This window comes from Mastacembelus armatus, chromosome 17 (assembly GCF_900324485.2).
Source record: "Mastacembelus armatus chromosome 17, fMasArm1.2, whole genome shotgun sequence".
In the NCBI taxonomy this organism is placed as follows: Eukaryota; Metazoa; Chordata; class Actinopteri; order Synbranchiformes; family Mastacembelidae; genus Mastacembelus; species Mastacembelus armatus.
The window spans coordinates 24,345,741-24,368,899 of NC_046649.1; the positions used below are offsets into that span (position 1 = coordinate 24,345,741).

The following is a 23,159-nucleotide window of genomic DNA, read 5'->3' on the forward strand; positions in this document are numbered from 1 at the left end:
GACCGCATCCCGTTAAGGCCGTATATTCAAAACCATGGATGATGCCTCACATTTGTGGGTTTGTGTCCTTAACAAAGACATAAAAACAGGTGGCTCTCACCTCCTCATCCTTGTTGAGCAGGATGAGCTGGCTGTCCGTCAGGATGCAGAACTTCCTCTCCCAGGCGCTGCTGTCGGTGTAGGGACTCTGGCCGCAGGAGAAACGGTGAGCCGGGGGTCCTTTAACATCTGAAACCAGACATGTAACGTGAACAGCTCTGGCAACACAGTGTTGAAACAGAAACAGTTTTCAACAGCAAGTTAACATGAAGCTGATTTGTACCTCAAAAAGCAGCACAGGTCAGAAGTAAACACATCTGAAGCTACAAGTCCAAAACCACAAGTTTTTCCCTGCCTTATTCTCCTGTTGGCAGGTGTGACTGGGAGGAAGTAGGTGTCACAAACAACAACTCCAATCGAGACGTGTCCGACAGATAAGGATCAGGTGTGTTTACACATCGTCTCGTTGACTTGGAGATAAAGAATCCAGACAGGATTCAGGTCTGAGCGACCTCAGACAGGAGTCATGCTGAGCTTAGTGTTAGCTGATGCTGGTTTATGCTGAAGGTTCAGCCGAGCTGCTGACGACACCCAACCCAGGAAGAAGGGGAATTTTTCAATCGCACAAACAATGACACGTTCAGGACTCACCAAAGGGGAACTGCATTAAAAAAGGGTTTATTTGGTGACGTAGAGGCCTCAATCTGTGGGAGACCAGCTAAACAATTATCTTAAAGGAAGATTCCAAGATAAATAATAAAGTCAGAAAACACTGTTTAATGCTGAGACCTGAAATGGAAGGACATATGGGAGGATGTCGGTTGACAGATCAGACACCATATACCCCAGAGGCCTGAACCAGAACCGGTCCAGTTATGACCTGAATACCTGAACCCTAACCCAACTTCCTGCTGAGTCCGACTGTTGGCAGTCTTGGCTGCAGTTGCAGCAGCAGCGCCTGCAGAGGGCGGCGTGGTTCCACACACCCCCCTGAGCGGCTGCCTGTCTCTACAGAGCTGAGCAGCAGGATTACACACGAAAGCCACGGAGGTCAGAGGTCACGTCACTCCTCTGTTTCAGTCAAAAGCAGAATCGTGGAAATCCTGTGACCGTTAGATTAGGGTGGTTCTCTGCTGGTTCTGAAAGTGTTTTTATCTTTAAATGCAAATGTAAAACATCTTCCACCTGATTTGTGATTACAAAGGTTAAAGAGCACGTTTTGCTTATTAATTCATAGTATTTGCTTTTATTGTGCATACAAGATGTTTAGATTCTGCATCTGTGGCAGGAACAACATATATTTTCATGTGGAGCACTAATTTACTTGGAGTGATTTCCTGACCAGTGTTGAAATGTTCACCCACGAGGTGCTACCAACCAGCACCCCCACAAAGGTCAGCACTGCAGGGACCGGACGAAGCGTCACGTTCCTCTGTTTCCACACCGAGGACCAGTTCCTGGAAGTGAATCCAGGTTCAGGTAATGTCAGGTGTTGGTGGCAGGGCGGTGCCCTGTGATTGGTCGAGAGCCACATGGCAACAACAGGGACGATGGTAACACACAACATGTGGATACTGAGACTCAGGCACCAGGGTATGAACACGTGAACGGGGTGAACACGAATGTGAATCCAGGGCTGAAAAAAGACGTGATAGTGTGAGCGTTTTCAGACACAGCTCTCCGCGTGTCCGTGCATCAGAGCTGAGCGCTAAACAAAGCAGCGTCTGTTTGTGCAAGGCGTCGTGTCCCCTGGGACGAGGAAACACACGATGCCTTCGCTGTGCCCGACTGTCCCGGGATCATTAAGAGCTAGTCTGGCTGGATAAACACTCCACACACACACACGACTGATTGGATTTGATGGGCATTTGAGTGCGACATGAATCCAACCACAGCAGCAGGAAGCAGTCTGTCCCTGGAAATGCTAATTCACACGTGATTTAAGATCCTCTGTCCTTATTTACACCATTAGTGGATGTTTCTCACACTAAGTGATTTGAATCAATATTGAGCAGCGCCAGAGGCTCCAGTTTTACTAATGTGGTCCACACATAAAGGCTGAATCTACAAATTCTAAGTCTATAACCAGACTGTGCAGAACCTCCATTGGGAATCTGCAGTTTTAACAGTGAGTGGACTAACTTTCACGTTTCCAGTTTCATAAGTTGATTTAAGAAATAAAGTACGAAAAGTCCCTGAAGTGAGTTTCCTGTTGGTCTGAGTGATTAACACCAGCTGACCCTCAGTTTTCATTATCGGACATTTGTGATCAACTGGACACAAAGACGAAATGTAAAGCTGTGTCCATACAGCCTTTGTACACTCAGTCTACACATGTCACTGTAACTAGCAGCTTCTGAAGTTGGACCCATATCAGAGCCACAGGGAACAGGGAAGCTTCAAGCACTTCCACATTGTAAAACAGTTGTTCCTATATTAGTGGAAATGAAACATTGGGTTTACACTGAAGCTGTCAGCTCACACTGCAGGAAGTGATGCGTGTTAAATACAGTGGAAACCCAAAGAGGAACTTCATCACAAAAGGTTTTTAAAAGTTCAGGTTGTTATGCAGGGTCACAAGACGGCTATGACGAAAAGGAAGTCAAGTTTTTCACATGCTGTCCCAACATAAACCACAAGACTGTATAAATGCTGTTTGAAGATCAATTTTAAGTTCTACACCTTCAGTCCGTCCACCGGGGAAGATCTGTGGTACGGTCAAAAGCTCCAGACCAGCAACTAAACAGACCACATGGTGAGTTTGTCACCTGCAGTGTCCAGGCTCACTCACTCTCTGGCCGAAAGGACGATAACAATAAATAAATAAAAGTAAATAATGAAGTATCCATCCATCTATAACACTATTCCAAGCTAAGGTGTCACAAAGCAACATGTACCTGGAGGCTGAATGAGCAGAGACCACAGATGAGAGGTTATGGTTGTGACCTACATCACCTCTACATTAACGTGAACTAGTTTTGTGGCCGTCGGGCGCTGCAGCAGCAGGAGCCCAAGAACAACGTGCAGGCGTGGAGACGAATGTGAGCACAGCAGCCTGGAGCAGCAGGACAGGGGCTTGGTGCACGAAGCAGCTGAGGAGCTCCATTTTCAGCAGCTATTTCTGGCTGCATACTAAATCACTCTCGTCAGAGCTCGGCCCAGGAGCCCCAGAGACATGTGGAAGGAGCCACACCTGCTACGGTTCAGAGCTGCTGAGTGAACGAGCAGCGACCAAAGAGGAAGAGAAGGAAACTAATTGCCCGGCTTTTCTGTCGGTCTCTGAGCGGCGCAGAGGGACCCCGGCTCAGCTAATTAGCAAACGTGAGGCATGTGGACGCCTCCGAGCCAACAGGCACACAAAGGCAGGCTGCTGCCAGATGATCTGCTGAGACAGCGGGGGCAGGCCGCCGGCTGCTGGCCTTACATAACACTGTGTACCTGCCTGAACCCAGTCCTGCTTCAGCCCAACATCACGCAAACCCCCACAGACATCAGAACTGAGATGCTGAGGATATTCACTCATGGTGACTGACTCAGCCTGGAGCCCAGAACAATGTGACCAGGCCGAAGGGACAAAAACCCCAGAGCAGAACCCACACTAACATTTAATAAAGTCCAGGTTTTCAGTTTTATTCTTTAGAAAATAGAAAACCACTAAAGTAAGACGGGAGTAGCTCCCTGACATGGTTTCTAAATATTGGATAAAGTGCAGAAAAGTTTGTGCAGATGTTTAAGGTTCTGACACACTGAACCCTCATGTCTTGATGATCCTTTGAGGCTGAATCTAGCGCCACCATCAGGCCGACAAGCTGAAACTCCTCTGAAACAACCTCTGGACCCAGATGTCACAGCTTCTCACACTGACACAGAGACCACTTCCATAGTCACAGTATGAGAAATCCTTCAGGTCCAGGCCTCCAGCACTAAACTCCATGTTTCCACTGCTGGCTGCTGACTCTCTCTGTCCTTTCTAAACTACCTGCAGTCTGATTGTCTGGGAGAATCAAAGCGGGGCGGCGGCCCACAGGAAGTCCTCTCTGCTGCCTCCCAGCCTGCAGTGACGGATGGCTGGATTAAGCTTCTATATTTGTCCGAGGCGCTGGATGATCCCAGCCTGTTAAAGGTCAGAGCCGCCTGTCGGGGGTTGGGGGGGCGTGAAAATGATTTGTCTGCTGCTGGACGACAGCTTCCATACACACAGACCTCTGCCTCAGACTCCAGGCTTTAAAACAGACGTATGGACCCTCGACCTACGTCAAAGGCCAAATTAATAACTGTCTCTTACATCAACACTGTGCTGCTAATGTGGCAGCGTCCAGGCACATGGTGTCCAGGTTGGAGTCCTCCTAGAACTTTTCATATTGCATCAAACAGTATATACAAACAATATATTATATTTCTGGAAGAGTTTAGACATCGACCATAAAAACTGTTGTTATTCTAATGTAAGACAAATAAGATCACACATCTGAGAACATTAAACTGTCGGTTTGGCTTGAAAAAAAAAAAATCACTAACACGGTGAAGTGATTATCATCATGGCTGCACTTTTCCCCTGCCCACCCTCTGATCCTCCTGCAGCTACAGGCTCCTTCATGTCGTGTTGCTCTGTGTGTCATGGTCCAGTTACATCTGACTCTCCACCTGCCACACTCAATGGTATCAGTGTCGAGGCACGTCTGATTACGAGGAGAACGTCTGGTGAACCACAGCACGACTGTGGAAATGGAAACAACAAAATACAGACGCACGCCACAACACGACACCAATCCCACCTCCATCTGAGCCATTAAAGCTTTCACTGCTGTGCATCCAAAGACCTGCGAGAGATGGTCGACCCACTAACTCTCATCCACTTCACTGCTTTTTATTGTTAATAAATTTGACGGCCATGAGCGAGCCACTGTCAGCAGAGGACGGACAGACATGTTTTCCACCAGTTAATTCAAGTTATAGAAATGAAGACAGAGTGCGTCTCAGGTGTTGTGTATCTGTGTGTGTGTGTGTGTGTGTGTGGAGAGAAACTCGAGTCCGGCCAAACCTCCACTGGGAATGTGTGAGAGCTGGGAGAGTCCAGCACCTGTCCTCACAGCAGCTCCACTAAACGCTTCTCATGCTTTGAAGCTGCACAGTGTTCGGGCTGCACGTTGTGTTTCCGTGCACGTCAGTGGCGTTTCTTTAATCACCGTCCAGACTCAGAGACGATGTTCATTTTTATTTCTGCTTTCTGGCTGTTGGTCAACAAGCTGCAGCACACACGACACACCTGCTGCAGGTCATCACATAAGCAGACAGCTGAGGCTGATCCAATCAGAGCTCTAAATAACCAAGCTGAGGTGTTAATGGTGACAAATTCATCAATCAACCCAGCGGTCGCCTCTGTGGAGCGCTTCAGCGTCTTTTAGCTGCTGGTTAAATGAAGTACCAACAAAACTAAAGAAGAAGAAGAGATGCAGGAACAGTGTCAGGACAGCAGGGTCCGGCCACATGGTTCATGGAGACAGCAACAAATTCATTAGGACTGAAATAAAATAATAATAATTATTATTTGGTCACATCCCCAAACCATACGTGGGAGTTCTGGTTTTGTGCTGCAGCAGACCATGAAACAGCTGGTGAACAGCAACAGAGATTTGCCTCACACCTTCGACACCACGTGTCTCCAGACTTCTACGAACACTCCAAACCACATTCAACTAAAAACCACAAACAAAGACGTCTTTCCTCCCAAGGGTTAACGCTGCAACAGGTTCTCACACATCCACACAGGCCAACAGAGGCTGCTTTGTCTGCCGACCTGTATATTCCCCTCTGCAGCAGGCAGGTCTGGTCTCCACAGCAACCAGTAAATAGAGCAGGTCTCGTCCAATCACGGCGCAGTAACATCACATCACTGCTTTATCAAGATGGGACCATTGAACAGGAAGGTGTGGGGGTGAGAGCACAGCGAGAACAGAGGGGAGTGTCGCTGAGACTGGCCCAGGCTGAAAACATACGGCACATTACCGAGAAAACTTTCCGACGCACAGACAGAGCACCAAAACTGATCTGCAGCAGGTTTTCTGTCCCAAACATCAAAGGACAGATAATGAGTCTGAGTCTCCCTGAGGCATCAAAACATTCACTACAAACTACGACCAACACCTGCTGCACGTCCGCCCCCTAAAAGCTTTTCTCGAGGCACAGCTCTAGGCTTCATTTGCATTCCTGGGTTTTAGAAATGAAAATGTAGTGGACTGCCTTTTGGTTTCCTGAGCTGGAGATTGGTCAGCACCAGGCCTGCTCTCAACTCAGACTCATGGTGAATAAGTTAAATGACTTTTAAATATTTTGGACTTTGGAGCAAAAAGTTTCTCAGGCATCAGTTTTCAACAGTTGGTCACTGTTAATCACCTGGTTTGTGTTTGTTAATGTGTGTGTGTGTGTGTGTAAGGACTAATCGATTCATAATGAGCTCATCTTAAATAAAACAGCCTGGCTGACTATTAACCAGTGAAAACACCAGCTCATCATCATGTTGGTCATGAACACACTACGTAAAGAAACTTTCTGAAAGGGCCTAACTGTTTTTGCATTTTCCCACACAGCCCTCAGCACAAGATGAAGTCCAGATAACTCAAAATTATGGCTCGCGTGGGGAAAACCCTGCTGCACGTCGAGCTAACATCAGGAGCTTTATCAGCTCTAATCCACAGCATCCTAAACAAGCACACTCAGCTCCTGCACCCAGCGTTTACGCTCAGAAACCTCCAACGTAAGAGGTGGAGACAGTTTTCAGAGCCTCCATCAGCCACTGACCACAACCCCTGAAAGTCTCGACATCACTGAGACATCAAACCTCTGCAGATCAGCAAAGCCACATTTTCACCCAGGTTACGGTCCTCGTCCCCTCAGCTCACGCCGTGTCACAGGCTGGACTAAAGAAGGAGAACGCAGCTCAGGACAGAACGAAAACCTGATAATGTCTGACACATCCGAAACCTGAGGCTGACCTGTGGACAGATCAGTGGGTTTACTCACCGTCTGAAAATAAGAGGTTGTATGTGAGGAGCTAAAGGCTAATGCAAATCCATTCATTTCAAACTGTAACGCTAACAAAGCTTTGAGGAGGGAAGTATTTTAATGAAAGAATCCCAGGGGAGTGGGGGGCAGCTCTGCCTGTGGTGTTAAACAGGCTTTTATCTGACGGAGGAAATGACTGCAATTAACACTTCTGCTCAGCCTCTGCTGGGAAAGCGTCAACACCTTCATTATCTCAGACTGAGTGTCTGTTTATGAAGGCGTCAAAGCTCATGTCTAACAATCCTCCTCTGCCAATCAAAAGCTGAGCATCGGCCTCTTCTTCAGGAGCTGTGGCGTCCGACTGCAGCACTGGGGGAAATCGGTGAGTGAAGGCTGCAGCTCTGATAAGCGGAGCTCTCTGGACGGGACAGGAACAGCACTCAGCCCAGTCACACTAACTTCAACACTATTCCTGTAACAGCAGCTCACAGCACTTACAGCGACACTTCAGGACAGATCAAATCTGCTCACAAGGTCATTTTCCTGACGTTATGAGGGAGAGCTGGTTATCATCAGCTCCTCGCTGGCTTTACACAGTCTGACGGAGGACGTCCGAACAGAAAGCTGCTGGTACAGTGCAGTCGTTTCAGACTTTTCTTAATACCTTTTCTGGTAAGTGCAGTTCCCAGCCCAGACTTCCTCTCAGCTTCTATTGATTTTATTCCTCTTGGCTGCTGTTTGTGCAGGAAAAAGTCACTTAAACTCAATTTACCGTCTGAAATGTTTCCTGCCAATTTGGAAACCCTGACGTTTTACACCCAGTGAGAAGCTGCTGAAACTGAGCTGTTAAGATGCTGACTGAGGTCAAGGTTAAACTAAAACAGACAGTACAGAGCAGAGAGGCCTGTTCTGTGTTTTCTTTACTGATGCTAATTCAAAAATAAAAACCACAGCTGATAAAACCACTGGGAAACCAGAGGACTGTGGAATGGGTCGCTTCCTTCTGACACTTTGGATCCAAGTGCATCATCTCGAAATAGTGTTTTCACAACCTTAAAACAACATAGTATATGTAGTCTACATGCACTCTGAGCAGGTCAAGACTAAAACCTACTGTTCACGTGTTTTTGAAAAGCTCTGTACCGATATTTAAATTGGAGTCTAATTTTGGCCGCTGGCTTACATTTTACAGAGCTCTGGTTTTTAAAAGCACACCAACATCAACTCCTGCCCAGAAATGTTTCCAACCAACAGTGTGCAAATATAAATCCAGACCAGCTTCTATTAGACCATAAGGTAGCAAACATTTCTGTGTGCGTCACGTCTCAGTGAAAACCATCTATGCAGTTTGTCCAAGCTGAGTCTCCAGTTCACAGCGTAAAGAGTGCAGCACAGCCTACAGATCCAAGGACTGCCCCAACTGAAGTCTGTACTGACGGTATCACTTAAAGCTCTGACAGAGCGAGTGAGGACTCCTGGACAATCTAATGAGGCCTCTGCTGTCGCATGGACCCAGTGGACAGTGTCTTCCATCATGGAGCCTCTTTGTTGTGCAGCTGTTTACTGGTTAAACATGCTGACGTCAGCAGGACTCGCCTGCATTTGCATCTACAAAGCAGATTCTCTCACTGAGGTGTCAGTCACAGAGGGGGGGAGCAGGGGCCTGATCAGGGGGTCAAAGGTGACAGTGGTGTCAGCCCCCGACAGACTGACGAGAGCAGACAACACAGCAGGACTGACGCATCTGTGTTCTCAGGTATACAGCAGCAAACCTTCTTGTTTCACAAGAACACGCACATTTTCACTGCAGACAGTTCGAACGGATCGAAAAACGATGGCTCCACTAACAATGAGTCCATATCCCAGAACTTACTGTCCTGCTGTTCCCCTCAGATCAGCTGGTTTGTTGTCTGTTAGGGACATGTATCAGGTGAGAACACCCTGAGATCCTAAACTGCCACCATGCCCAGACTGAACTGAAATGTGAAGAACAACAACAACGTCATTTGTGCACAGTTTCCTCCAAAGCTGCTGGGTTCTAATCAAACTGTCAGACTTTTATTTTAATAATCAAAAAACTGCAATAGAAAAGAACTTTTGCCACAGTTTTTAAGTTCTGGGTTTAATTTCTGACTGCAGATATGAAGTCACCTCTCAACCGGTCAGACAAAGCCTGAGGGGAACAGAGCGAGCGCATCAGACACACAATGTGTTTCACACAAATCTGCATTAATGTGCTGGACTCCACTTTCCCACCGCCGCCGGCCTGAAAGGTTAATGAGCTCAGAGGAACTGCTGCAGGCTCCTTTTGTTACCCTGTGGGCTCTTATTGTGGAGGGACAATTTACATCCATACAGAGTGGGGTAATTAGCCTGTGATTAGCTGAAGCCGTTCACTTTCACATGGAAACTGAGTAAGAGCAGGAGGGAACAGGCCTCTGTTTGTCTGTGGGTAGAGAAGTGAGAACTCTGTGGTTTTTATTACCCAGCATGCTCTGGGCTGCTGGAAACTTTCATACTAGGCCTCTGTTCACTGCACTTCCTGCTCACATTTTCACTGGGTTCACTTTAAAACACAGCAACACACACAATTTAATCCACCAAGAGAAGAAAGACAAGTATTATTATTATTATTATTATTAATAAAACAATAACTGGCAAACATCTTCAGTAGAACATGAGAGCAGATTTAATTTCTTCTAAGCTTCTAAGGCCTTTTCTTAGAGAAACTGAATGAAAGTGTTTGAAAGAGCCGCAGATGCACATTCAACACAAATCATTTATGTGCATTAGTGCTGTTGACCGTAAAGTCTTAGCAGGACTGAAACTGAAAGCTAAAAAACAGAATTCATCAAACCATATTCAGTATTTTTCTTTGCTAAGAGATTTAAAAGTCAAAGACTGTGAGACTGGAGGAACTACAAAATCACAACAGACGAACTATATCTGATTCATTTCCCTGTGTTTGTGGAGCAGCTCTGTTCTTCAGAATGTGACGCACATTGACACAGTCTCTGTACTTTCCAAACTGATGGGCCTTACACAAGGCCTACAAGAACTGCAGTTCCCAAAATATGGAGAAAGACTAGTATGTTCTGACTCTAGACTGAGAATTCCCCACCTCGCACTGACTGCTTTAAAAGCAGAACCACTATACAATTGTTCCACAGACTTTATTAGGACAAAAATCCCTACAGCATCAGGGTTTGCCTCAAGCTCTGTCACAGCTCTGATCACTTCCTCCTCTTCCTCCTCTTACGGCCACATTTCCCACAAACCACGAGCTATGAAAGATGAAATTAAATCTTCCTCTACCATCCTCGCTGCTGCCTTTAAATTTACGGCCAGGGATGAACGCCCCGGTGACCACGGACGCCTCGGCTGTCGGCGGGCGACGACAACACGGATCATCAGTGTTTCAGGATGATGGATGAGCACAGATACACGGGAAGCTACGTGTCATATGGTCGGACGGAGACCGCAGCGTGAAGCCACAAGCCACAGGAGCACAAGACTTCTCTCTACAATTTATATTCAATAGATTTACCTGAGTTGAGTTCGACTCTAAACTCATTTATCGGGACAAGCACATGTTGACAAACTAAACTAACAGCAGTCGCCAACATCACTGTCATATTTTACCAGCTGGGACATGACAATCCAACACGCACATGATGAACTAGTATCTAAGTCACTGGAAGGTGTCACTCCTTTTAATCCTCACTGAACAGGAGCTGCAGACAGAGGCCGATCAGACCGAGCGTCTCGTGGCTGGAAAACAACCACAGGGAATTTTTCATGGAGCACCAACATGACACTTGATATGTTTTGTGCTGCTCTTGGTGTGTTTTGGTGGTTTCCAGTGTCCTGTTCTCTGGGGCATGAATGTGAGAGTATGCAGGGCTGCTCTGTTCTGCAGGACTTTCTGCCATGTAACTGTTTTTTATTGTAAACACTGGAGTTTGGTCTGTTTTACTGTTTGTAATGATCAATACGTACAGTCCCTTCTTCAAATAAATCCAATGAAGGGAAATGAAACCTGGTGTTCACAGAAACAGGCCAGTGGAGGAAGAAGGTGGCACTGGGTTAATCCTGCTGTGTGAAAATGAACCAGGTTTTCTGCCCAGTACCTGAATCTTTATTAGAGCCGCACACATTCATTATTGTCTGGCTCCAAATATTACATCTGGACACCATGTTGTAGCAAATGCAATTAGCATAAGGTAACCTTCGAAGCGGCTGCTCGGCTGAGCACTGCCCACTCTGAATGAATGGAAATGTTCTGTGGAGCAGCTGCAGCTACATTTCATACTCTCACCCAGCAGAGGAAGGCGAGGAGTAGGAGGAGGAGGAGTAGGAGGAGGAGGAGGAGGAGGAGGAGGAAGAGGAGGAGGAGGAGGAGGAAGAGGAGTAGGAGGAGGAGGAAGCCTCTGTCTTTCCCCCAGGAAAGCCACTGATCACTGAAAGCAGAATAAAGCTCTGAACACTGACTCTTCTCAAAAAAGGCTTTCAAGGTGAACCCCACACCTTCCCAGCGTTGGATGGGGGGGTCAGTAACAGACACTGGCTGCTGGACTAAAGAGCTCTGCACCAGCTGGACATGGAAATAAGCACCTGTTTGCTAACAGCACGTCAGGCCTGTGGTCGCTGATGTTCCAGGTTCAAACAGTAATCTAACCAATATGCTGCTATGCTCCTAAACTCACCACTCCAGCCAGGAAACAACTATGCTGAGTTTTTGGCTCTGCCCCATCTACCAGACACGAACATGACAGAAATCTCTCCTACCAGACTCTTGTTCAGGTTCGTCCCTGAAGACTCTGCTGATCCGGCGAGAAAATGAGGTGATGAGGCTGCTGACAAAGGGAGCTCTTCGCTCTGCGTCTGATTCCACCTTCCTGAGCACCGTCCTATCAGGGACAGTTACCTGTACCGGGTTCAGACATGGACCGGAGGTAGGGGAAGATCCTATGGCGAGAGCCGGCCCCCGTTTGGCCTTCGTGGGATTGTTCTTTGCTCCTGTCATGTGAGACTGTGCTGAACCTCGGTAGGCTGAGCACCCCCCGGTGACGAGGCTCCGTGCTTTGCCTCTTGGCCGGTGCCAGATGGGCAGATGTCCTCCACCTGTATCTGTCCAGTGGCTGCTCAGGAGTCGGGTACGATTCAAATCTCTGCCAAGGTTTTCTGTAACGGTGCCAGTGGTACGAAGTCTGACAGGGAGGCTGGACAGGACCCTCGGAGCCCCTTGGGGGGGTCCTACTTCCACTCATGGTCCAATAAGCACAGGCCTCCTCCAGGCAGCAGAAGGGAGCAGATGGAGGCCTCCAAAAAGGCCGAAACAGCTGGTGTGCCGACAGCTGTGGTCCAACACGACCATACTACCCCAGGGCCGCTGTGTGTGACCGCGGTGTCTTCATGTTAATGGCGAGTTGCTGCTTCTGCCTCGTCTTTCTCAACAGGCTGCTGACTGTCTTCCTGGGAGGAAGTTGAACGTCAGAAGAAGACCGGGTCTCTTCAGAGCACGGCCAATCAGCTTTCACCAAACAGCAAAGCAGCAGACTGTGGTTTCCGTATGAGCAGGCTCTGAACTGAAACTGCACCCAGAGTTTAGTGTGTCAGCCTTCTTGTTTTTAATCTTCACTTCCTGAAACTTATTTTACTGAACAGTGTCTGCACAGCTGAAGCTGGTGGTCAGGGTCCCTGATCTCAGGAAACCCCAGTCCTTGGTTTTCGAGAGCTCAGAGCTCTGCAGTCTGATCATCTCAGTTTAGTTATAACTCTTTGACCACCTTAACCAAGTCCTCAGTAAGATTCACTACAGGAACCCGAAAGCTTTTCCATCTAAAACAAATGCTTGTGTTCATTCTTTAAATTAAACATGTATAAAAACCTTTCATTCACTGTTTTCATTCACTAATGAAGCCAATTTGATCTGCTTTGTCGTTCAGCAAACTGAAGCTCTTCGCGTGCTACCTCACTGCCAAAAACTGTGTGATCAGCTGATAGTTTGATAATCTGATCATTTCAGCCACTTCCTCAATAAAAAAAAAAAAAAAAAAAAAAAAAAAAATCACTGCCTGAAGACTCGAGAATGTGGAAGGTGCTGGTTTTGTCTTTTATGATAATACACTGAAATCTCTCAGGCCTCCGCCCCAGCCAGCAGCTTATAAATATTCATACATGTTAAAGAACGTTCCCCCTCCCAGCGCAGGGCCCAAGACCACTGTGTTCAGACCGGATACAGGGTCAGAGTCCCACGGGGAGGGGACACGGTGAAAGCTCATCCTCATGAGCCACGGGGAGGACGAATGCTTAGGTCGACTGCACTCTGCTAATGGATGCAAAGGTCTCTGCAGAGACTCGCTCCGCACGCTGATTCATATGGAAACCAGGAGGTTTGTTCACTTTACATCCACACTGAGTCACAGAAGCCATTCGTGTTCGCAGTTCACACAGACGGTTAACATCACAAGCCTTAAAGACATTTGTGGAAGCAGACAGAAAACAGCAGCTGCTCATGAGCAGCAGAATAAATAAACAGACTGAGATGCCTGTTGTTTTTAGAGGCCACACGTTCAAATCGCATTACTCAAAGATTTCACAGAGACCAAACTACTGGTACCAGGTGCTGACTACCAGCACCCTCACTGTTATTTGATTGGCTGCCTGCCGAGTACTGTTGTGGTCATTTGATCGCAGTTAGCAGAATTTAGTCTTTCTTTAAGAGACAGTGAGCAGCTGTTAATGAGCAGCACCTGGTCAGGATCTGAAGCTCCTCCCTGACAGGGGTAGCAGCAGGACCCCAGGGACAGCAGGGTGAACTGAGCCACCCAAACTGACAGCACAGACAAACCTGAGGAGAACAGGTATGTGCTCAGACAGAGCATCACCTGAACAGGGAAAAAAAAAAAAAAAAATCTAGCCTATCCCGTTCATCCGGTGAAACAAAACCCCACACTTCTACGTGCACAGAAAATTCAACACTCGGACATTACTCAACAGGTTTTGTGACTTGAACTACCATCCATCACAATTTAATTTTCTACTTGTGACTAGGAAGTAAGATAGAATGATGTGTCAAACTGAGAAAATGTAAAATCACAGCTTCAGTCAGCCACTTCCCACGTTTAACTCCCAGAGCGTCTCAGTAAACCTCCTCCTCCTCCTCCTCCTCCTCCTTCCTGTCGGGCTGGACCAAGGCGACACACTACCCTGAGTGACCCACATATCAGCAGTGATTGGATAACGAAAGGCTGGTGTCCAGGACGACACGGCATGTAGGTCACAGTTAAGACCTGGGGAGACTAAGCTGATGGGGCCAGCACTCCAGAAAACAAGGACAGAGAATCCAGATCTGCCAGAGACCTCCTTTTGACATGAGGCTGGCATCAAAAACAGAGGAAAGAGTTGGGAAGCCTCATAAATCATTATGAGTTTGTTCTTTTCCATTTTTTCTCTCACACTGTCTGGACAAACACCTGATATAATCATCATTAAACTTCTCAGCAGGCTCTGCTAACGAAAGGCCTCAGTCTGTGTCCACCTGGTCTGAGACGACACTGTGACGTCTCACCTGTACAACACAGGTCCACAGGTAAACACCATACCAACATAAAACATTTAGACCTCTTCTTCTGTTGTTTTCATTTGGATGAAAAAGAGGGTGAAGAAGACAAAGGTGATGATGATGATGATGATGATGATGCAGGCTCTAATTTGAATAGCAGACTACAGCACCTGTCCACATTATTTCTTCTGCTACACCAATGACCAACAGTTGATGCCCAGCACAGACTGGACATGGTCTTACCAGGTCACTTCAGGACTAAAAATGCTAAATCTGAAATCAGGAATCTCGTTCATTTCCAGGACAGGACATGTAAAAAACATTCGACACAAGCAGCGACTGCGGGAGGAAGTCTCTCAGGTGGCAGCCCGGGGGCCGACACCAAGTTTCAGTGTCTCGTGCATGAGAACAAAATCTCTCGGGGGATGGGGGGGATGCTGCTGCTTCACCAGACGCCACTTTGTCCACTTCTCATGTCCATCCTGCCGGAAACCAGCAGCAGGAGCCTCCAGCTAAAAATAACCATAGAGATCAACAAATCAGCTGCTGGATGCCAGCAGAGGGAGGGACGGGCCCTCAGGAATCCTGGGTAGATCTGACAAGCCTGTGACCGGCCTTCACTGACGCACAACCGGCTCAACACAGCTGAGGTCTGCAGCTCTTCACTGGACACACGTATATATGTTTCCCCATCATGTTCATCAGGTCTTTCAGTCTGGCCAGCTGTCTGCACCTCACTCTGCAGGGAGGTCAGCACTTGAGAAATCACAGCGGCTGTCAATAATCAATATGCTCATCAATCAGCACTAAAACCTGTGGAGCTCTGCTCTGTCTCAGTGGACCCCTGTAACAAACCGTCCTCTTGTGTTTTTCCGCTCCGTGTCCTCAAATAGACAGCAGCTTATTTTAGCTGGACTCTTGTTTTGTTTCAGAGGGGAAATCCTGTCCCAACGCCCCCCGTCCTGATAACATCCAGGCCTGCGTGGAACGTTCCATTTCCTCCTCTGATCAGCCTCCATTGTCCTGAAGACCCTCTTGACAGCACCAGCTCCATGGAGCAGAAACCGCCTCACAGTCAGAAACGTTCACAAACATTCTGTCTCTGCTGCTGTCAGAAGGACTTAGTCCCAGGTGGAACGTGGGCCATTGTCCATGAAATCTGCCTCCTGATGTTGGCTAAAGAAACCTCACTGTGTTCATGGTCAGCCGGGTTTCAGTCTGAGCAGGACTGAACATGGACACTGTGTGAACAAATAATCTGACTTTCCTACAAACCTCTCCACTGTGAACAAAGATGATACAAATGGCACAAACACGAAATATCCTCAAACTCTGATGCCACCTGCTGAAAAGGCTTCATAAGTAGAACCTGACTACAGTAGAACCTGACTGGGTTGCCAGGTGTGTTTGTGTTCTTCAGGTCAGCAAAACTCTTTCAAAGATAAATAAGAGTAAAGTGTCACTGACTGGAGCAGATGAATGTCTCTAAGTCACACTGATTCTAAATTGGTTTCTACATGACAGAAACAAGTTGTTTGGTGCTGTTTCCAATCCAGTCAGTCCAAAGACCAAAAACCTAAAAAGCCATTTGTCATAACAAATCACGAGCAGATCATAAGCCTTTTAAAGGGGATCAGTTCAGAAACTACGTGCATTAAGGGTAAGTGGATCTCGAGGAAAGATTATCGTGTGACAGTGTGAAAATCTGCTTGTTTCACACATGCAGCTTCAGAAGAACCACCAAACAGACGTCACTCTGGCTGAGGCAGGAACTTCAGCTGGGAACTGGCCTGGAGACAACAAACTCCTATGGTCCCTGTCTGTACATCTCAGCCTCCATCAGTTCAGAGTACAGAAACCCTCCTGACCTCTGACCCTGCAGAGAGAATCTGCGGCCACCGGGGTTCAGCTTCAGGCCCAGACTTTAGTCTGAATATTTCCAGCTGGCTAAAACTGAAAGCTGCTACCAAATCAAACACAAGGCTGTGAAATCATGTTGTGCTTCATATGTTCAGTCAGAAGATGAAATGACAACATATGCTGTGAGTCAGGGGATTCAGGTCTGTCTTTAATAGGCTTACACACAGCAGCCTTTCTCTGGATAACACACCGAGCCCACGCAGAGACGGATTACAGGTTTAGACTCACGCTGTACAGTGGCCTGAGGAGGAAGGAAGATCATCATGTTTATTATTAAACCCAGAGATGATCAGAAACACATTTCTGTTTTAACCAAAGATGAGTGGAGGGTCAGTATCAGCTCCTCTGCTGATGGAGTCAGACCTGCTGTTAGTGTGTTTATTCCTTCACATCTGTGCCTGTACATTTGTCAGCAAAACCATCAGGTACCTCCATAGACTGAAGCCCTGAATCAGGACTGGGTTTATAGTCATCAGAAATGTTCCTTTACATACATGTTGATACTGAATATATCAGGAAAATCTTCACAGAAAACAGAAAGAACACTTCAGTCTACCCATGTCTGTAAAATACATATTAGTGAGTACATTCAAGCTGGTTTCCGTAGCCCTGATCAAGGTGACTTCACACAAACAACAAGCACCAACAATAAAACAGTAAAAGCAGCAGAGATTACAGGTTAAAGTCCACGTTACAAAGTCCTGACTGCTGTTTTCAGGCTGGAACCTTCCTGAAGCTCTGAGCTCATTTCCAAGCCTGCAGGAAGACTGACCTCAGCCTCTGAGCTAAGCAGACAAATCTACACGTTAACGTCACTGAACTCCACACACAACACGAAGCTCCTGGGCTCAGACACTACGGCTCTGACGGCGGCAGCAGCCATTGTTGAATCTATCCGAGGTATGCGAGCTGGGGATGGCAGCGAGGATCTGATGCCAGAGCTGGAGTCCAGCCCGGTGAGATCACCGGCACAAACCGGCTGCTGACATCACACCCTGCCAACACTGGGGAGGAGGGAGGAGACGGGAGGGGGAGGCAGAGCAAACATCCTGACACAGCCCGACTTCCAGACACCAGCACAGCTCTCAGGGCGTGCAGGTCTGAAACAACCGCACACACATTAGACAACAGACAGGACACTTTCATTACAGCCCTGGCTTCACATTTTAGTCTGTGCAGGACAACTGGAGACGTTGACATTTGCTCCTCAGTATGGCTCAAACCTGAATAAACAACTCCTACATTTCCCATAATGCAATTGGCTGTTGTCCTTCACTGAAGCCTCCCTGCCTGATAAACACACACACACACACACACAGATCATTTCTACTCCACACCTTCAGTTTGTAACACACACACACACGTTTGACATCTGTAGTGTCTGAGCCCAAACTGAATGACCTATGACATCACTATGACATCAGCATGACATCCCAATGACATCATCTGGGTTGTTATGACCCTCAGGTGACATATGCTGAACTGCTTCTGACAAGTCAGCTGATATTTCAAAGTGAAAGACTATTCAGGCAGCTTGTTTCTTACTGCGACACAATCAGAGTTTCAGTCAGGGATTAATAAAGTTTACCTTGAGACCAGTTTGGGGCATGGACAGCCTTGAAGCCACCAGCCGTGACTCACGGCGCTCTCAGACTGTGAGCAACACCCGCAACAAGCTGCCAGGAGCTCATTCATTTCCTGCATAGCCAAACGAACGGCGACGCACGGCGACGTCGTCACCGCGTGCCGAGCTGCTGTCACGGAAACCCGCTTCAGCCGGGGGCTCAAACACATCCAGCAGCTGCAACATCCTCCGCTGAGGGCGAGGAACCTGAGTCACTTCAGGTCCAGTCACCCAGTCGTGGTGCTCCATGAGACTTACACGGGGCTTCTGGTGCCTTTTTGGTTTCTTGATGCCGAGTGTGAATAAATGTTAATAATAAAAACATCGAGGGAAAGACACTTATCTCAGAAAACCTGTCGTCTCCCAGAAACATCAACATGCAGTGATTTAACAGCAGGAACGACTTTGACTCTCCCGTCGCCAACTTTAAGAAGAAAAGCAGATTTTTTAAAGGTCACGCTGTGACAATGAGAGTTGCGGCTTCCTAAATAATTCTTCCTTAAATCTAAGGGCACCTGCTGTGAAACTTTAAAACACATTCACACTGGACAGACTGGGCTGAACCGACGACAGTTTATTAAAGACAAACACGTACAAACCTTAAAAATAAAACTGGACTATAAACTATCTTAAATCCCCTGAGTTTAAATGACCTTTCACCTGTGTTTTAAAAAGTGTTTGTTTTAAGCCTGAAAATAGGCACATCCAGAGACCAGAGACCAGATTCTCCTTAAGGTCTTTTCAGATTCTGAGGTTTCTGAGGGGAAATGAGGGGCTCCTTCCACCGAACCTCCTGATTTCTGGATTAAAACTAGACTTTAAGGGGCTTCAGAGGTCCAGACCCAGCCGTAGGGGGGTGCTGCTGGTCTGCAGCTGACCTCTGACCTGTCTAGGGGGGCCTGGATTAAAAACTGAAAGCCGGTATGAGTAAAGGTTAAAATAAAGAACAGTCAGCGGCTCGGGGCCGCCCGGTGGCCGCCCTGCCCCGGGCTGGTACTCGGCTCTCCACACTACCTGGACTCCTGTAATGAAACCGGCTCGGTCCTCAGTCTCGCCCCCCCAGCCCCACTTCGGTGTGTTTTCTTACCGTAAACTCGCAGCCAGCCTTGCTGCTGGGACACGGCGTCCCCCAGGATCCGGTCCACCAGGGGGTCCAGGAGGCTCAGTCCGCCCTGTAGAGACTCCACGTCGCCTGCCACCGAGTCCGTCTCCATATCCAAACGGAAAACTTCCGTTAAGAGAAGCTCCGAAAGCGGCCGTCCAGCCGGGAAGTGTGGGTCCAAGTGTTTATGCGGCGGGGGAGCGGTAAAAGTCGGTGTTTAGTCCGTCATGGGACACTTTCGTGGCGTCCAGCTGCTCCTAGCTAACGTTAGCCGGCGGCGGTCCGGCAGCCCGGCTCGCTCCCCCCCATTGTTCCTCCCAGCTTCGCCTACCGGACTGCGAGCTCCCGACAGACCGGGAGGAGCGGGGACTCTGTTCGTCTCGAAGCCGCCGTCGGGTCCACCGAGAAGCCGCTGTTGGGTCCGCTGGACTCCCGCGGTCACCGTGTCTCCGGCGGGCTGCACGCGCTGCCGCCGCTGTGTCCGCTCCGCGGGGCCGCGCACGAGCCTGACACCGGGAGCGCTCCCGCGGGAAGAGTAGGCGAGAGCGAGCACTGAGGTGAAGAAGGAAGCACCGAACCATAAACACACAGTGACAGTAGAAGTACCACAGAGTAATAGTACTCTGCTGACAGTACACGTCCTACCTTATATACTTCTAATTTGAAGTACTTCATATACCGCTGGGTAGCTGACGTTAACTACCTTATATACTTCTAATTTGAAGTACTTCATATACCGCTGGGTAGCTGATGTTAACTACCTTATATACTTCTAATTTGAAGTACTTTATGTACCGCTGGGTAGTTGACGTTAACTACCTTATATACTTTATTTGAAAGTACTTTATGTACCGCTGGTAGCTGACGTTACTACCTTATATACTTCTAATTTGAAGTACTTTATATACCGCTGGGTAGCTGACGTTAACTACCTTATATACTTCTATTGAAGTACTTTATATACCGCTGGGTAGCTGACGTTAACTACCTTATATACTTCTAATTTGAAGTACTTTATATACCGCGGGTAGCTGACGTTAACTACCTATATACTTCTAATTGAAGTACTTTATATACCGCTGGGTAGCTGACGTTAACTACCTTATATACTTCTGATTTGAACTATATACCGCTGGGTAGCTGACGTTAACTACCTTATGTACTTCTGATTTGAAGTACTTCATATACCGCTGGGTAGCTGACGTTAACTACCTTATACTTCTAATTTGAAGTACTTTATACCGCTGGGTAGCTGACGTTAACTACCTTAATACTTCTAATTTGAAGTACTTATATACCGCTGGGTAGCTGACGTTAACTACCTTTATACTTCTAATTTGAAGTACTCTTCATATACCGCTGGGTATCTGACGTTAACTACCTATATACTTCTAATTTGAAGTACTTTCATATACCGCTGGGTAGCTGACGTTAACTACCTTATATACTTCTAATTGAAGTACTTCATATACCGCTGGGTAGCTGACGTTAACTACCTTATATACTTCTAATTTGAAGTACTTCATATACCGCTGGGTAGCTGACGTTAACTACCTTATATACTTCTAATTTGAAGTACTTCATATACCGCTGGGTAGCTGACGTTAACTACCTTATATACTTCTAATTTCAAGTACTTTATGTACCGCTGGGTAGCTGACGTTAACTACCTTATGTACTTCTAATTTGAAGTACTTTATATACCTGCTGGGTAGCTGACGTTAACTACCTTATATACTTCTGATCTGAAGTACTTTATATACCGCTGGGTAGCTGACGTTAACTACCTTATGTACTTCTAATTTGAAGTACTTCATATACCGCTGGGTATCTTGGGAATTTCCCACCAGGGATCAATAAAGTTTGATGATCAGACTGTATTTTGTTGGATTCATCTGATTCTGAAAAGGAACTAAAGGGACCAGATAAGACCCCAGGGGGCCCCTGACCCCCAGGCTTCTTATCAATTCATGACCAGATTAACGTCCTTGGGGGGTCACCAGCTGTTGGGCTCCTGCTGACCTCTGCTCTGCCTTCATTGTTTCCCCCAGAAACCAAGCAGTACTCCACAGCTGAACTGATCAGGAGAATAATCAATGAGACAAATGTAAAAATGTAATTGTCACTTTGTCACTCATAATCGATTAAATATTTAAGTTTAAGTTTCTAAAGCAGGAAGTCGCTGGTATCACCTTCTAAAACATAAATATTTTATGGTTTTCTCAGTTTCTTTGATAATAAAACAGTTTGAGGCTGTTAAACAAAGTGAATATATTGTGGACCGATCAATGAGTATTAAAGAAAAGAGCTAATGACAATAACTGGTGAGCATAATAATTGTTGGTACAATCCTCAGTCTGTTAATGACCTGATGCACAAAAACCTGGCTCTGGCTCCACCTGCTGGTCTCTGCGGGGAATGACAGGGGCCTGTGCCTGTACATGTAAACACATTCGCATTAATAAGATTTAATTTATGAAAAAATATTACGCATCAACATCAAATTAGATAATAACTTCATCAAAATGTGTAACAGTTAAAGGCCAATTCTCTGATACCTGAGCTCAGAAAAACAGACGTGTGCTCAGTTGAGCCAGTTTTTACGTGAATTTTCACTTTTCGTCCTGCAGTTTGACAGAAAAACCCTAAATTAGATATTAGATCAGATTAGACATGAATCAGCTGAGTGAAAGACCACACCTGGCTGCAGACAAGATGGCGGGTCACACCTGAGGACACCTGCCCAGTCCAATGGGGGTGGAGCTGACTCACCACAGCTGAATCGGATAGGCTCGCAGACCTGTCAGTCAAAGCTCCAACCACAGGCTGGATCCCTCTTGACAGTGACAGTGATACTATAATTAAAGGGGTCCTGCTGCTCCTGTGCTGTCAGGGTGGATTTCTTCTTCTCTGGTGGTTTTTGGGGAGGACCCCTGACAGCCTGGACTCTAAATGACCTTTGTTTTAAGGTCAAACTACACCAGAGAAGTTACTTACATCCATAGTTCATGAATGATAATAATATATTGTTTATTTTTTGAACAATGTAGTTGCATGAGTGAAATATCTTTGCACTGTGGTATTAGCACTTTTACAAACAGCTTCCAGGGGACACAGCACACACTGACGACAGGTTCTGTAGTAACTTTTATTATTCAAATGTTACGTTTGGATTTACAGGCACATGGGGACAAACAGGGTCACTCAGGTCGTCACAGGGCCGGAAACACGGCGGAAGTCCAGGAGTTGTGCAGGCTGTGCCGCACACACAGCAGCCTCTAAGACAACAGGATTACAATACAAATAACTGGTACATTATAACTTAAAATACTGTTTATACATCACGAGTGTGTGCTGCACAGCCCGCAGAGCTAACAGGCTGTTACTGACTGGTTTCATTTCTGATTCTGGGCTCTGTGTTGAGGACCTGGTTTTAAAAGAACCCCGCTTCAGTACCGACACGAGGAGGCGGCGTAAAGGAGGACAGGGAAGGTTTTGAACTGAAACGTGGACGCCCTCGTTGGGCCTGTGATTCCAAGCCAACAAAGCATTAATTCAAAGAGTTAACTAGTGTAGCGACATGTGACCGAGCTTCTCTCTCCATGAAGTCAAGTGATTAAACTCATTGAAAGGACTCATGACAGGCTCCGGCTCTAAAACACGTCCTGACTGGTCAGAGTCAAAGAAACTAAAAGAAAATATTCAGTTAGGTTGAATTAACTCGAGACAAATGCAGAGAATCAATAAAACACAGTGAAATATTGGCATCATATGAGGCAGCAACACTGAGCCTTGTATACAAGCAAGCACACTGTAATAATAACATACCACAGACTTTATCATAGATAGTTCTATATATTTAACCTGGAGGTTTCAGTTGATTGATTGTGATAGACGTGAACGCG

General features: G+C 46.9%; 1 protein-coding gene across 1 annotated transcript in view; it reads right to left on the minus strand.

Annotated features, from left to right (window-relative positions):
- Window positions 1–12,527, minus strand: part of rasal2 (RAS protein activator like 2) — a 42,877-nt gene extending 30,350 nt beyond the window's left edge. The window contains 3 exon segments of the mRNA XM_026313684.2: window positions 101–228; window positions 11,830–11,962; window positions 11,964–12,527. Coding sequence (XP_026169469.1) covers window positions 101–228; window positions 11,830–11,962; window positions 11,964–12,311 — 609 coding nt within the window. The 5' untranslated portion in view covers window positions 12,312–12,527.
- Window positions 12,528–23,159: the final 10,632 nt, after the last annotated feature.